The sequence below is a fragment of the Haplochromis burtoni genome, unplaced genomic scaffold (assembly GCF_018398535.1).
Source record: "Haplochromis burtoni strain Fernald_Lab_line unplaced genomic scaffold, NCSU_Asbu1 Contig_385, whole genome shotgun sequence".
In the NCBI taxonomy this organism is placed as follows: Eukaryota; Metazoa; Chordata; class Actinopteri; order Cichliformes; family Cichlidae; genus Haplochromis; species Haplochromis burtoni.
Window position 1 is genome coordinate 71,394 of NW_024582746.1, and position 15,040 is coordinate 86,433.

The 15,040-nt window shown below is 40.5% G+C and overlaps 1 protein-coding gene across 1 annotated transcript in view; it reads right to left on the reverse strand.

Moving 5' to 3' along the window:
* Nucleotides 1-112: 112 nt before the first annotated feature.
* nav3 (neuron navigator 3) overlaps nt 113-15,040 on the reverse strand; it is a 206,524-nt gene continuing 191,596 nt past the window's right edge. Inside the window, exons 32-44 of the mRNA XM_042212662.1 lie at nt 12,959-13,145; nt 11,743-11,840; nt 11,552-11,647; nt 11,141-11,309; nt 10,741-10,976; nt 10,157-10,311; nt 9,710-9,781; nt 8,970-9,166; nt 8,554-8,672; nt 7,677-7,880; nt 1,852-5,863; nt 1,579-1,776; nt 113-874 (exon numbers count right to left, since the gene is read on the reverse strand). Coding sequence (XP_042068596.1) covers nt 5,744-5,863; nt 7,677-7,880; nt 8,554-8,672; nt 8,970-9,166; nt 9,710-9,781; nt 10,157-10,311; nt 10,741-10,976; nt 11,141-11,309; nt 11,552-11,647; nt 11,743-11,840; nt 12,959-13,145 — 1,653 coding nt within the window. The 3' untranslated portion in view covers nt 113-874; nt 1,579-1,776; nt 1,852-5,743. The remainder of the gene's footprint in view (nt 875-1,578; nt 1,777-1,851; nt 5,864-7,676; nt 7,881-8,553; nt 8,673-8,969; nt 9,167-9,709; nt 9,782-10,156; nt 10,312-10,740; nt 10,977-11,140; nt 11,310-11,551; nt 11,648-11,742; nt 11,841-12,958; nt 13,146-15,040) is intronic.

Consider the following 15,040-nt stretch of genomic DNA (forward strand, 5'->3'; position numbering starts at 1 on the left):
AAAGACGTGGGCGAATGTGTGATTTCCAAAATAAAAGCATTAACAAGTGCCCAAAAGTGTTAACAAAAAAAAAAAAAAGCCCCGGTCAATTCAAAACATTTAAGTCATTAGCTAAACAGTTGCGCTTTATGTGTCTCAAAAGTGCAGTCACTCCCAGTGGTATAAGAACCTAACACTGTACTCAGATCCTAATAACAGATGTGATGCTGATAAATGAGAAGTTCATCCAACAGATAACAGAATGTTGTAATTTACCAAGTAGACAAAAAACTTTATTTGCAGTGTTTTCCATGTGGAAATTTCCATGGCTTCGGCATTCTAGTATTTCTCCCAACACAGCATTGTTCTTTCATGAGTGAAGGTGGACGCTAATCTTCTGGTGTCCATATGGGTCCCACACCAATTGATCGCATAGCTTGATATGACAATACATTCATTTGGAGATGTCAGATTTATTTACAGGTGATGATCAGGAAAACATGGAAACAAAACCAAAACACTAGGAAGAAGCCAGAAAATTAAACATTATTAATAAAACATGGGTTAATAAAACTACTTAACAACTGACAGTAACAACACTTAAAGTGTCTTAGTAACTTTCTGGTAAAAGCATTTTGTAAGTCCTGATGACATCATTGTGACTTTTCAACAATACAGCACTTCAAATGTTTCTCGCCCCCACAGAAAAACTGATTCCATGGATTAAGGAGGATAGTCCAGTCACAGCAGCTCTGTAGTTCAGATGTTTGTTATGCAGCCAAATGATGTACGACATCCAATCACATGGTGTTAGATTCAAAGCAGGGTTAACATTTCCAAGGGCAGGGCAGGGCGAGCACTCTGCATCTTCAAGCTTCAAAGTCCTGGAACCAACCTTTAACAAAGAGAAGTACTTTGAAAACAAAGTTCTAACACAGGGAACACAAATGCATAATCACAACTACTACATATATACATCTATACATTCTAATCAATAACATTTCCAGCATCTCAAACTGCATAATTAGCTGTTCGTGTCTCAGTGTAGCAGTAATAGAAATAGATTTTGGATATGGAGGGCTGATTGGACAAAACGAGGAGCCGATAACAGAAGAAAATTAGTAACGGGGAAAAGTCACTGCGCTTCTACACCGGATATCTCGTATCATGCACTTCGAAAAGCACATAAAAGCATGACGTTAAATTATTGCATCAAAATTAGCGAAGATAGGCACATGACTTTTCTAGAGCGATAACGGCCCACCCTACACAGGAAGTGTAGAGTGTAAATTCTTAAAAATAGTACAATTTACATTGTAAATTGAAGACCTTTCAGGCAAACGTTGCATAGCTAATACTAGATCCAAGGAAGTGATCTTGAATCTTGATACCAGCTGGCTAACCACTGAATATGAGCTCTCAGAATGGTATTTATGATACAGCTGCATCAATACTAACTTTAAAACTGTTTATTTCAAATTAGCGCTATTTAAATCCCATTTTTATATCAGGCTCGGCAGCTGTGGGACAAAAAAAAGTTAGATAACATCCGTAGCCACCCACTTTTAGCTGGAAACTTCCACGCGCACTCATTCTTACCTTTTAAGGGACTAAGAAATACACGACGAGGAATAACACGAAATCAAAGACCACGAAAGCCCAGAAGTCAAACCAGTAGGAATGTTTCGGTAAAGATATCGGAGCTCCTTTAGATTTAAAGGTTTTAAGATCTTCCTCTGACTCCGTTACAGGAGTCGTGCCGGGTGCCATGTTTGCTATGGCTTCAGTCTCGCGCTCCTGGAAGAGAACACGATAATCCTTCAAAATAAAATCACACCTTTGCAACAACGATTGGTTACTGAATATTATCACCTCATTTCGTCTACTCCTGCGTGTATAGATCTGTTTTCCCCCCTTTGAACAATGTATTTCATATAGCAAGCGCTAGATGCTAAAAAAAAAAAAAATCACAAACATTTTAGGATTAGGCCACCTCATGTGACTGGTCGGGTGACATGAATTGTATAATATATAGTCTGTGACATGATATTTTCACCTAGTTTTACTGCATTCTTACAGCTAATATTTGTGACATTCAATCAATTATATTTTCAATGGACAGCACCTAATTATAAGCATGTTACTTCTCTGGCCTTCTTTGACACACCAGAAACTGAAAAATCCTTCTCAGTTTCAGGGTGGCTGTAGCTCAGGAGGTGGAGCAGGTCACCTACTAATTGGAAGGCTGGTGGTTCGATCCTTGGCTCCTCCAGTCTGCATGTCAAGTATCCTTGGGCAAAATACTAACCCCAAGTTGCTCTCCAATTCATCCATCGGAGTGTGAATGTAGTAGCACGAAGTACAGTGAAAGTGGTTGTGTGAATGTGGCATGTTGTATAGAGCGCCGTCAGTACTCTGGGACAGTAGAAAAGTGCTATATAAGAATCATTCCATAGTTGTCATCTTATAATCTTGTTAGGTTCATCTTTTGTGTTGGACTGTAAAAACTCTTCCTACAAACCAAACTCCAGACTGCATCCAAAGCATATAACATACACACAATTGATATCATCAGAACGTCCTGCATGCAAAACTCTTTAGAGTTAATGCCAACACCTAGCACCATCTTTGTTGGAATTAGTATATGCTGATCTGATTCTAAGTAAAATGTGTTTCATATTCCTTACTTTCACTTGAATATGTTTTTTTTAATTTATATTTTTCTTTTAATTCTTATCATTCTAAGAGACATGAATAAAATAAAATGAACACAAAAGACCGTTTTTGCCTGTGTGACACCAAATACCATTTATTAGGGCTTTACAAAGACTACAAAATCCTCCAGATGAGGTAAATCACTGTCTCTGTCTATTTACATGATATGTTACATACAAATGTACAAAATATAAAACATTTAAGGACAAATGTTTCACCCAAAAAGAAGAAAACGTTCTCTCAAACCAGAGTAAATGCTATGGTTTTCAACTGAGATGTAACTGCAAAGTGTTAAGTGGGGAAAATGTCACCATGGTGTACACTGTTAACAGATAGGTTTGATATGCGGGTGTAAGTCTAGGTAAGGAGCAACCACCCCTTTAGCATGCAACTACACCCCTTTGCCAAAAGAATGTGCGGACCATCAACAACTTGGCTGCGGAGACACGCGTGAAGCTGAACACAGGTAGGATTGTAGAGGATAGAATTGTCCTGAGGTTGTGACAACATGACTTCTTGGTCTCTGGTGAGCTCTGACCAGTAGCACCTGTTGGTTGTTGGTAAATGTTTACAGTACGGTGTCAGATCAGCTTCGGTGTCTCGGCCAACTAGCAAGCCTAACATGGCGGTAAGCTTCAGTTAAAATGTCCAGAGGGGAAGTGTTTCTAATGAACAACTGGGATTCCTAAGATCCAGAAAATATTATGGCAGGATGAGGAATACTGGAGTAAGTGCCTATTTTTTTTCTTCTCCTTTTGTGATTTCAGTGAGTTAAAAAAAAGCTGTTTCTTACTGTACACTGTATGCCTCCTGCATAGGCACAACATCCAATCACCACAAGACACACACCTGTTTCTGACAGCGTGTTGAATTTTGCATTTCTTTTTTTTCTCTCTGTTTTCAAAGTACAATAATTTATTCGGTGGGTTAAGCATATTGGAACATCGACAGGGCAGAATGCATCTTTGATTCACTGTGCAAGACTTAAGTATTTACAACCCAACCCAACCTCAAAGTGTGCAAAACCAACCCACTCGATAAACAAAGAGAGGACAATCAAAAATCTAAATGGCTTCCGTCCAATACACGCATACATAAAGGTAAAGGTCTCCTCATAATGCATCCCCTTTAAAAAGGTTCAAGACATGCTCATCAGGCAAGAACACCTGAAACAGTTTGGTTGTGCTCCTATCAGTTCAAGTGAGCCCAGCTCAACTGGGCACAAAACAACTTAAAAAAATATCCCAACCCCTCTATTATATACTTTTTTAAATGTTCATACAATATTGGTCAAATTCAAATACACTATTCACTCTTTTATAATCTAACTGTCAGAAAGGAGAAAGGGTGCTTTAGAGGGTAAGGGAGGGAAAACAAACAAAAGTGGCTGTTTGTCCCACTGCAAGCAGCATCTTTGACATAGCAGGAAGCATATCAATACTATCTCGTCTTCTCACCAGAAGATGCTTGGAAAAAAACTTTTGAACATTTAAGGCAGTGGAGAAAGCACCAATATCATTGTTCCCCTATTCAGCTCTTTGACTGATCTGGTTAACTTGTATACGGATGCGACAATTTGGATTCCTTTCGGGTACCTCACGGGTAGAAACCGAAGCACATGTCAAAAAAGAATTTCTAATGAGGGCCGCAGAATACCACGCTACTCTGTTAGGTATTACTGAACTCAGGGTCAGCCTACATTGCACCAAACCCTGTGCAGACTGCCAAAAATACCTGGTTACTCCTGTTACAATCCACAGAGAGGGCGCTGTCTGCTCTCTTCACGGTACATTTCAGCTAAACATTGACAGCAGGCCAAGAACAGCGTAATGTAGACTTCTACAACCATGTTCGGCTCTGCATTGTGTTTACATTTGGCAGTCAAATCGAAACAAAACGTTGGCACTTTTCAATTTTTTTCTTCACAGTAGTAGTGAGACTGGATCACACACACAGACAATGCGCTTTCGTTGTGCTTGTTGTCGGCATGGAGGGGGGGGGGGCGAGGAGCGGCTTGGCAGTGCCTGACGCCGACAACATTCAGGGCAGGAGACCAGCACCACGAGGCTCAACTAGTGACTGAGCTGAGGGCAGCAGAGTGTGTTAGTATGCTCCAATATTAGCTACACCCTCGTCATGTTCACAAAAAGCAAAGATATTTTTTAAAAATGGTACAGCGGTGAACAAAATCTACTCCAAACCCAGTAAGGAGCAGGTTTGGTTGACCATAAATGACTTTTACTGAAACCTGATGATTTGTGTGTAAACACACTGGATGTAAAACAGCCTGTGGCCACTAGAGAGCATTACATCACCTGAAAGATAGTGTAAGAGATCAGGGTAGTCAGAAGTGGTGGAGATATGGTACTTTGCTCAAGGACACTGTGGCAGGCTGGGCTGTAGATTAAATGATGGCCTGAACTTTTAAAAGCTTTCATTAACAGAGAGTCTCTCCTGCTGCCTGTGTGCAAGTGCATTCATTTGAGTGTGTGTCTGTGAGAAGCACCTCTGTAAACAAGGAAAGACATACACAACAAAACCCGACCCTAAATGTAAACACCTGAAAATATAACTAGATAACAAAAAATCCAGTTTGATCACGCTGAACTTCTTTCATTTTCTCACACCTAAAATGAAAAGTGTGAACAAAGTGTGATGTTCCTTATCAGACACACTAAAACCTATAATATATATGAAAAGTTGTATTCTTCAAATGTTACACATCCATTAAAAATGACTGGCGAACACTATCCGATGTCAGTAAAATAGATTCGATCTTACGCATATTGTCGTTTACCTTTTTGATCACCGGGGACCAAGTTGAAGACACATCTTTAAGACATAAAATAATCTGATTTAATATTGCACCATCGCTGTGTAAAAATAGGCTTTTTTCTCTCTCAAATGTTGGGTAAATCATTTTGGATAATAAAACTTTTCATATATCATTTGCTAACTATAGGGGTGTCCGGTAGTGATGGGGGTTTGATAGTTCCCAGGTTCTGGGAGGTCCAAGGGGTGCGGGTTAGGGGATCAGTATCTCTTGCTCTCATAGTGCTGACTCCAGTGAAGAGTCTAGCTGGTCGTCATGGTGACTGGTGCTGTCACTGTCGCAGCTCTGCGTGCTGGAGTAGTTTGCTGCCTCCTGCAGCCGTAGCAGCATGTTCATCTGCAACATAACGCAGAGTTAGAATGGAACGGAAAACTAGAGACACTCAAAGCAGGAAAACCTCAGCATTTCATAACTTTAGCAGGGCTCTACTGTTGGCTACTGTTGTGCTCTGATGAGTGTGATAATTCCTACCCTGGTGATCAGCACATTTGCCAAGAGTTTACAAGATAAATCTGAGGACTCTCCAAATGATTACTACAGTTAGGATTTACTGTTGCTAATATTCAAAAGCAGATTTCACAAAATCAATCAAGAATTTTACGCAACTCTAAGCTTGTGGCCCCTGTTTTTATTTTATACCTTGTGAGTCAGTCAGTCTGCGTTACCATGGCAAAATGTGCTCAAGAGATACTGTAATGGTAACTACCACAAAGGTGGCACATAGTACACATAGTGTTTGTAGACACCATAGCATTGCAAATGTGCAAGATGAAGTTATGAAACATTACAGGTTCGTATCTGAGATTAAAACCCAAAGATGTGTGCAGTGTGACTCTTGTGCAAAAGATACTGGAAGCAAACTGGCAGTCTGACCTTTCACCTAATACATCATAATATTTTCAAAGGTTGGGTATCATTACTAATGTGATCTACTCTTTCTTTGACTGTATTTTCCATTTTCACAATGTAAGGAATGAACAACTGCTAACTTCCAACACCTCAATGCAGTGACCCTCAAACCTTCTCTGTTTATATTCTCCATGTTCTTAAAAAAAGACAGAAAACCTTGTGCTAAATAGCCCGCAATAAAACAGCAGCACTTTTCATCCCTGCAATAGAGCTAATGGTCTAAATAATGCAGGAGTGTTGCTACATCTGGCGCGTCACTTCAAGTGTTCCTGAAATGAGCTGTGGCACACCTGTGCTCCAAATGCTCACACGTGGACACACACACATATTTGTTAAATCAAGCCAGTTGTTTTTGGGTGACTAGTCTTTATATCCTTTTGGGCTGCAATAATGATGATGAATTCTCTCTTTCCACCATTTCCTGCCTCGTCTTCCAACCCTCCGTCACGTTAAGCATCTGGTGTGTGTGTGGGTGGGTCACTGTGGTACTGAGGAGCATTCTCTTCTCAACCTTTCCTTCTTTTCTAATAGTGCTGTGTGGTACTGCAAATAGTATCAGTCTGATACCAAGTAGATCCAGTCAGTATGGCTACTACTGACACTGATACTTTTAACTCATAAAGCTTAGAGACAGCAGTTTGTCATGATTTATAAATAAGTTACATCATCAGTAAACATATGCAAACATATTGTCATAATATACATATGGGCTATAAATAAAATAGAATAAAATAAATAAAACACAGAAAAAAAGCTCAGACATTTTCCATAGTGCATGTCTGAGGTGTATTTTTTCATTTCCCAAAAAATATTTTTCTGTACTTACAGGACAGAAATAAAGTATCGATACTGCGATGATGGTATTGATCTGATACCAACACCAGCGTCAGCATCGATGCTATCAGCCCACTTAGCTTTTTTCATTTTCATTTTGTTCTGGTGCCAATGTAAACGACATGTTCATTCATTTGTTAGAAATCAAGTATTGACAAAATGCAACCTGTAGGTTATCAACAGCCGCTGGTAATAATTTATCAGTCCCATGAGTCTGTACCTCTTTATGAGGCCACGTCAACAACACCCAAACACTGCCTGAGCAATGACTACTCGCAGCATTGACATGAACATTCATGCTCTACAAAGAACTTGCTCCATCAGCTTTCTCAGCATTCATGTTTGCTCTTTTAATTCTTAGTCACTTAAAAAACTCTGAGAACATCCTTTGTCTTTTGTTCCTCACCAGTGGGTCTCCCTCAGTGTCACTCTGAGACACTTGCTTGGATGAGGCGCCCTCCTTGGACAAGCTGTATCCATCATATCCCACGTCCTCCGGCCTCAGCTGGAGCAGCGACTGCCCGTCCTGCTGCAGTGAGGCGGCGTTCCATGGATATGTGTCATTCACCCACTTGGATGGATCTTCCCATGCAGCTCTTTTGCCGTACAGCTGCAAGAAAGGCAGAAAAGGGAGAGAGGTCAATCAAGCTTTCTTTTTTAATAAAACACTGTTGTTCTAATCTTATGATGGTAAAGATTTATGGTCACAGAGACTAAAACAGTTTGCCACTCTAACCTACAATTTTTTTTTAGCATTGTGTGAAGTGACATAAAAATCAGACACTGTGGTGATGATAATTTCTTTCTCAGTTTTATTTCTCATCTCATGCCATTTTAACATTCATGCCAGCCCTATGGTGCATGACAAAATGGTCCGGCAGAACGAGAACCCCCTTAGATGAAAGTAAAAGCGTAGAAGTGTTTTAACACTGCTAATTTCATCTGGACTAATGTGTCCTTTGTAATAGAAATACTGGTAAAATCCTGTTATGCAGGGTTAAAAATGTTGAAATTTGATCTCAGCGTTTTCTCTCACAGTAGCAGCCAGCATTCATTCACACAGACAATGGCACACATTAAAACTTGTGCAGTTAATGAGGCAGCAGTGCAGATGTGTTAAGGCTTTATTTTACTGCATACTTCCTTTTGTTTGGATTTTATTAGATGCTGTTATATACTAACCTGAAAAAATGTGTCACTTTAATGTTCTTTTTTATTTTTAGCATTATGCTGTAAAAAGATTTATTGGTGAAACCACACAGTTATGTTTTATCAGGTCCTACCTGCAGTCCTTCCCTGACAGCCTCTAGCAGGTAGGGCACCAGGGAGTAGTTCCACAGGTCAGTGAACCAAACCCGAGAACCCTCTACATCCATGGGACAGGACAGGAACAGACGAGGGCCTGTAGGGACAAAAAAAGAGAAAGAGGATGATGAGTGAAGCAAAGATCAGTGACATGGTGCACAGTTAAAACTAATGAGCTGCCGAAGAGACGACATACAGAAAAACTTTATATTACTGCAGACTGGAAAATGAGGCTCAAGTTTACGTTATTGTTACCAGGTCTGCATATTTTCTGCATTGCATTACTACACTGAGACAGATAACACCTAAAATAAGGCACAACAGAGATTTCAGTGTTAGACAAACAGCACACACACTAGTGTGTGTGTTTTTGTTTGTGTGTGTGACACCTGACCTATGGTAACATCGGAGGAGCTGTGTGCCTCCAGGAAGCTGTTGAGGTGCTGCCAGGTTTTGGGGATCCAGTCAATGATCTTAATCAGGTCATTGCTGCGCATATTCTTATCAATCTCTGTCTCAATCAGCTTCCGCCGTAGGAAGCGCCCCAGGAAACCTTTGACTGGTTCAGTGTGGTTGGTGCACAGCACCCACCTATGATAGGACAGATGATCAATGGCCAAACAAAAGCACAGAAACAAATCAATCAGCTCAACATCAAATCCAATTTCTCATCAAAACATCTCAGTTTAAACATGATGTGATAGCGTTTCTTCCATCACAGTTTGGATCCCATTCTGTGTAACTATAATAGAGTCATATTAAATTAATTTCTGGCTCATGTTAATCTCTTTCTAATCATATTGTATTTGTCCAATCATCAACTAGTCAAACATGCCAAGCAGAAATGATCCTCACTCAGAACAGGCATCACAGCCTATTAATTCTCATTTAACAGGACTAATTATCCAGGAGACATAATCAGAGCACTCCCTGTGGAAGAATTCATTTATGATCTCTGAGACGCAGAGTATTGCAACCAAACAGATCCAAAGCTCGGCAGGAGGACAAGTAAAAGTACAAATCATTTCTCTTTTGGAGAACTGAAGGAGCTTTAAAACACAACACAATAAAAGTAAGGTATACAAGTGAATAAGCAATGTTGCACAAAGAATAACAGAGCCAAATGTGTCAAACCTGAAGTTGTGATGCAGCTCGAGGTTAGGAGACGAAGACACCCCCTGATTCATGGTCCCAATAACGTAAGGGCTGGACAGACAAACACATGCGATTACTCAGAGTGCTTAACCGAGAGAAAAATGCAGAGTTTTTAATACATAACGTTTAGATATGTTATTATAGTGAGTTTACAACTTGACTTGAGTGGGCACGAGCATGCTACAAACCTGCATGTACTAGCTGTTCTTTCCTTTTGCCTATTAAAGGTTTTTTCATCCCATATTTGAATCCAGCTTTCAAGAACAGAAGCTGAACAGACTAAAAATGCTGAGAGGCAAAACTTGTGACATCTGAATTTAGGCTGTGAAAATAAAATGGACTTGACCTGACTAGAGCTGTGAGTGACAGTAGGACTTGTCCCTGCAAGGCGTTTCAGCATAGAGGAGAGGAAAATTTCTGGCTCACCATTTGTGATACTTGCAGTTGAGAAAGCCATTGAAAATGTCGCTGAGGGAGCCGATATGGTGGAGGTTGTCCAGGATGACCACAGTGGGGAGCTCTGTGTCCGTGTCCTCAGAGTTACACTGCTCAGCCAGGGTTGATAGGTACTGACGCAGGTCCTGTGTAGAACAAAAATATTAATTCATTTGTGATATAACACTAATTGGACAATTTTTAAATGCAATGTAACAAGTCCTCATATTTCTGTATAAAATCCATATGACATGCGCCACTAGCAAATCTGTATATTACATACAGATTTCTACCCTTCTGGATAAACTTTTATGCTTAAACTATGAATTATAATGACTTGTGACTGGTCAGAAACAGCATTCAGTAAATGGAGCAGGCATTGATGACAACAGATTGATGGGGTCAGTATGAAAGGAGGAGGTGGGCAGCAACAGTGGACAGGCTAAAGCAGCTTAAATAGTGCTACCTATATCAGTTTTTCCTGATAGGCAGGTAGCTGATCTGCCACAATCGTGACTGAGCTTGACTTTGTAGCCTTGATAAGCTAAAAAAAAAAAAAATCTTGTTCTTCATACCTTGCTGGAATTCTGGTCGACATTAAAGCTGGCCACATTGTGCTCCGTCACTTCCTGCCCCATGTGGAAAATGATGTACTCAGCCAGTTTGGCAGCCAGAAAGGATTTACCGGTGCCACTGGGTCCTGAGAGGATGATCCGACGGTGCTCCATCAACAGGTTGAGATATCGCTGGATGATGGGCTTCGGGATGAGAGTGTCAAACACGAGACTGTCTATGCTGTTCTCCTTAACACCTGTAATGAACAAGGAAGGAAAGAGGAAAGGAAAATATGAATATTATACAGCAGACTGGAAAATGAGGCTCAAGTTTACGTTATTGTTACCAGGTATGCATATTTTCTGCATTGCATTACTACAAAATCTATAATCCACAAATAAAACGTCCCAGCTGACTCACCTTTAAGGTTGACCTTGATGATGTTGTTGCCACCCACCAGGTAGCCGCAGGGCAGCAGCTCAGGCACTTCAGAGGCGTGGGAGCGAATCACCTCACCCATCCTGTAGCAGACAATGCTGTCTGAGCTGAGACCCAGGCTGGTCAGAGGATCCACGCGGAACACATACTCCTGCAGCGAGAGTGAACAGTGGAACTTTAACAACTGCACAATCAGCCAAGTTTACAAATCTCTCTGTGTTGTGAGGGCTTTTTTTTTAAAGTCATTTAAATATGAAATCAACGATGACAACAGGAGCTTTAATTTGCACAGATTCATTACTGAGATGATTTATTACACAAGCTAGTCCTCTTACAAACTACAGCAAGCTCAGTAAGGAACATCTGTCATGTGGACAAATGATTTCTGCTTACTTTAAAGAGGCGTCGGATAACCCCATCCAGGACATCCCACTTGGTTTTCCCACTCACACCTATAGACCCAATCAGGTACTCCTGGCTTTGTGTACCCTGAGGAGTTACATACATGTATTACATATAGCAATATAGCCTAGAACCTCTCAGAGTTTAATACAGTGGTTTTCCTGGAGGAATCATTCACAAACCTTGGTAATATTTGGCCCACTGCTGATGGTAACCACTATTCGCACACTGCGGCCCTCTTTGCGTAGGTTGCCCTCATAGCTGTCATCGAGGAGAATATCTGAAAATAAACCTTAATGTTAGAAGGAAAAACCAGCTTGAATCTGTCAGAATAAACAAACTCTTGCTCTGCCTGCCAAAAAATATAGCTAGAAACACACAGACTCCAAAGTAAAATGCAGCTATCTTTAATGTGATAATTACATTTAGTCGGGGTTCTCATACACTGATTTTTAGGAAGTGCACAGAATGATAATGTATGAGCAGAAATGAAAGGCGAGTAAAGAAATGAGAAATTGTTCAGTGGAATGAGCTCATTTGAGTGTTTCTAGCCGAAGAATTGTTCATCCATTCACGAAGGATGTGACAGAAGAATGGGATGATGGGATGATGTGACTTTTGCCACACTATTAACAGCTCCCCTCCTAAGTCTTAATCGTTCTCTTTTTTCTCAGGTTCCATTTTGGAGAGAGGAAGGGGGTACTTTGTATTCGGCTGGCTACCCTTGGCAGAGGGCTCTGTGCTCGGGTGATAACAGCCCACTGGCCCACTTGCCTTCCCATATGTCGCTGCTCTTGGCTCACCGGACGTTCAGGTAATGAGAGGCTAGGTCATCAGAGGGGGCCGTGCCTTCTAAGTTAATTACAGTCCAAGTGAGAGGGACAAAGTTTTCCAGCTCTCAAAAGGGGCAGGCCTGAAGAGATTGAAGAGTGTTTATGTAATAGGTCCTGCTTGGCTGCAAACCCCCACAGCAGGGAGGGGCAGATATTTCATCATTTTAATGCAGCTCATCCGGATCATTTCTCTCCACAAACACAATTCTCTGGCATTTATTGAGGCAAGTATGAAGAGAGCTAATCCAACTTGATGCTGCACAAAAACACGAATTACTGCAGACTATAAACGATGTCCTTCAGCATCACCAGACACACAACTCCTACACTTACTTCTCAAATGAGAAGTATGAATACAATCTTGATGATGAATACAACCTTTCTGAAAGAAGTGCCTTTTATAATCAAAAAACATATCTAGTTGTATCCTTTTTGTTTCTTTTTTTCCAGTTATCCACCCTCCCACTGCATTCACTGCCCAGAACAAACTGCTGGGTGCAATGCTGCTACACAGAGACACCTCAGATCGACGGGCTGCAGAAACCAGCAGTGACGCTGAGCTCACCTGACATGATGGTGTCTGTGATGTTGAGGTTATTGAGGGACAGCCCCAAGGACTGACGTGAGGAGGATGAGGAGGTGCTAGAGGTCTCAGAGGGTGGCCGGGCTGTCTTCACGGGTGTGGCTGTCGGTGTTGCGTTACCGCTGGACTTCAGGCGATCATTTTCTGCTTTCAGCGTCTCAATCTCATTCTGTGTGTTGCAAATAAAGAAAATCATAGCAAATCTAACAGAAACTGCTTTTAAAGACACTGACTGATAGGCTCCTCCAACAGCAGATGGTCATTTCCTGCATTGTTGTTATTCTGAATCAGTATCACTGGAATTATAGGCTGTAGGCAGCTTTTTGATCTTCGAGTCTTCTTTGTACTGAAGATTAAGTCTCAGATAAGGAATTGGACATGATCCCCATCTGACAGGGAAACTATACGCAGCCCACATTCAGAGGCATCCACTTAACTGAGACATCCAGAGTGACACAGGATATTCTTTAATATGTGTTCCTTTGAAAATTTGAAAGTCACAGCATCTGTGTACACTATGCTTTGAAAGGATGATTTCATTACACTGCATTAGGAGTACTGGAATAAATAATGGGAGTTTGTTTTCATGGAGAAACTCCCCTTTTTAAAAATTCAGCTTCATGGAAAAGTAAACAATTGAATTCCACCTTCATGAGGTGTTTTCCCCTCGAGAACCTAACTTTATCAACAGATATTTGATAGGAGTCTGTTTGCAGTACGTTAGAGGCTATGCTGGGTTGCAGGTAAAGATTAGTGGAAAGCAGAAGAGAAATGCTTTGGCACACCGACAAACTCAAAATCATCGACTATCATCTGAGAGCTATTTAGCTTTTATCAGCTTTTTACTTTATCTGCATTCATAGCTGGACAGCAAACAACGACCGGTGGAACAGGAAGTCTTGGCCTGGATATCAGTTATTAATCATCAGAGAACAGAGGATGGCTTTCCAGACTGCTTAAAAATAGAATGACTGTTCTTTGATGATTAGTGCCTGTTTGGAGGCTGCTGGAAGTTTTTGCATTTCCTAAAGTTTATATCCTAATAGGACTTGATGTAATGGTTGGACTTTTCTGATTTAAGCTTACCTTCTTTCTTGCATAGCATTAGATGAAAACAACTAGTACCACGATCAAGTACCAATAGCAGTTTTCTGTTGCAGGTAGTGGAGGGTAAGTCATGCGGAGTATTTCTCAGTGTTGTTTACCTTGATGCAGATGTCTGGAAGGTGTGCTCCTCACAAACTAGAGTGAGATTTTGCAATCTGCATCTAATTTCAACTCACCATGCTCATTGCTGTCTGCACTATTCCTCCCTCCAACATTTTAACACTTGTCTGCTGACCAAATAACAGATTATGCTTTAACAGCAAGACATGTCTGGTTTGCATTGGCAGGAAGTTAACACACCTCTCACCTATCACTGGAAGAAAATCAATTAACAGCAATATGTGTTCATTTTAATGTCAGTGTTTTGCCCATCTCCAGTGGCTCCCTGTGGCCACTTTAATTTTTTAAATTCTCCTGAACTTTAACAGCAGTTAAAGCAGATTTCATCAGATTTCAATTATTTAAAAAAAAAGTATTTAGCAATTGAAGGAAAAAGCAGGTTGAATTCACAGCCAGACTGTTGGCTTGCTGACATGCCTGATATTAAAATGCAACTGGATGATTTCTTTTTTACTTTTAGTATTCTTAAAATTATTATCCAAGTAAGATACTTGGATTTTAATTCATTTGCACAAAGTCAGGTAAAATTCAAACTGTCAACATTTTAAGAGTAGGTCTAACAGATATAATCACTTCATTCTATTTCTACAATTTCATAATGTCTGTATTATTGTTTTGTGACTCTATGCAGATTGTTGTTGGTGAAAAACTGCCAAAAAATGGCTCTGCTGTTACTAAAGCTTGCAGACCCCAGTACTAGGAGCTGAAAAATAAGACATCAAGCACAAAACCTGAAAGTTTGTTGTTTTCACTTCATCACTTAAATCACTTTAAGCATATTTGCACTGCACAAGGCATAATGTGGATTGCACAACACTGGTCACTATATTCTTCATT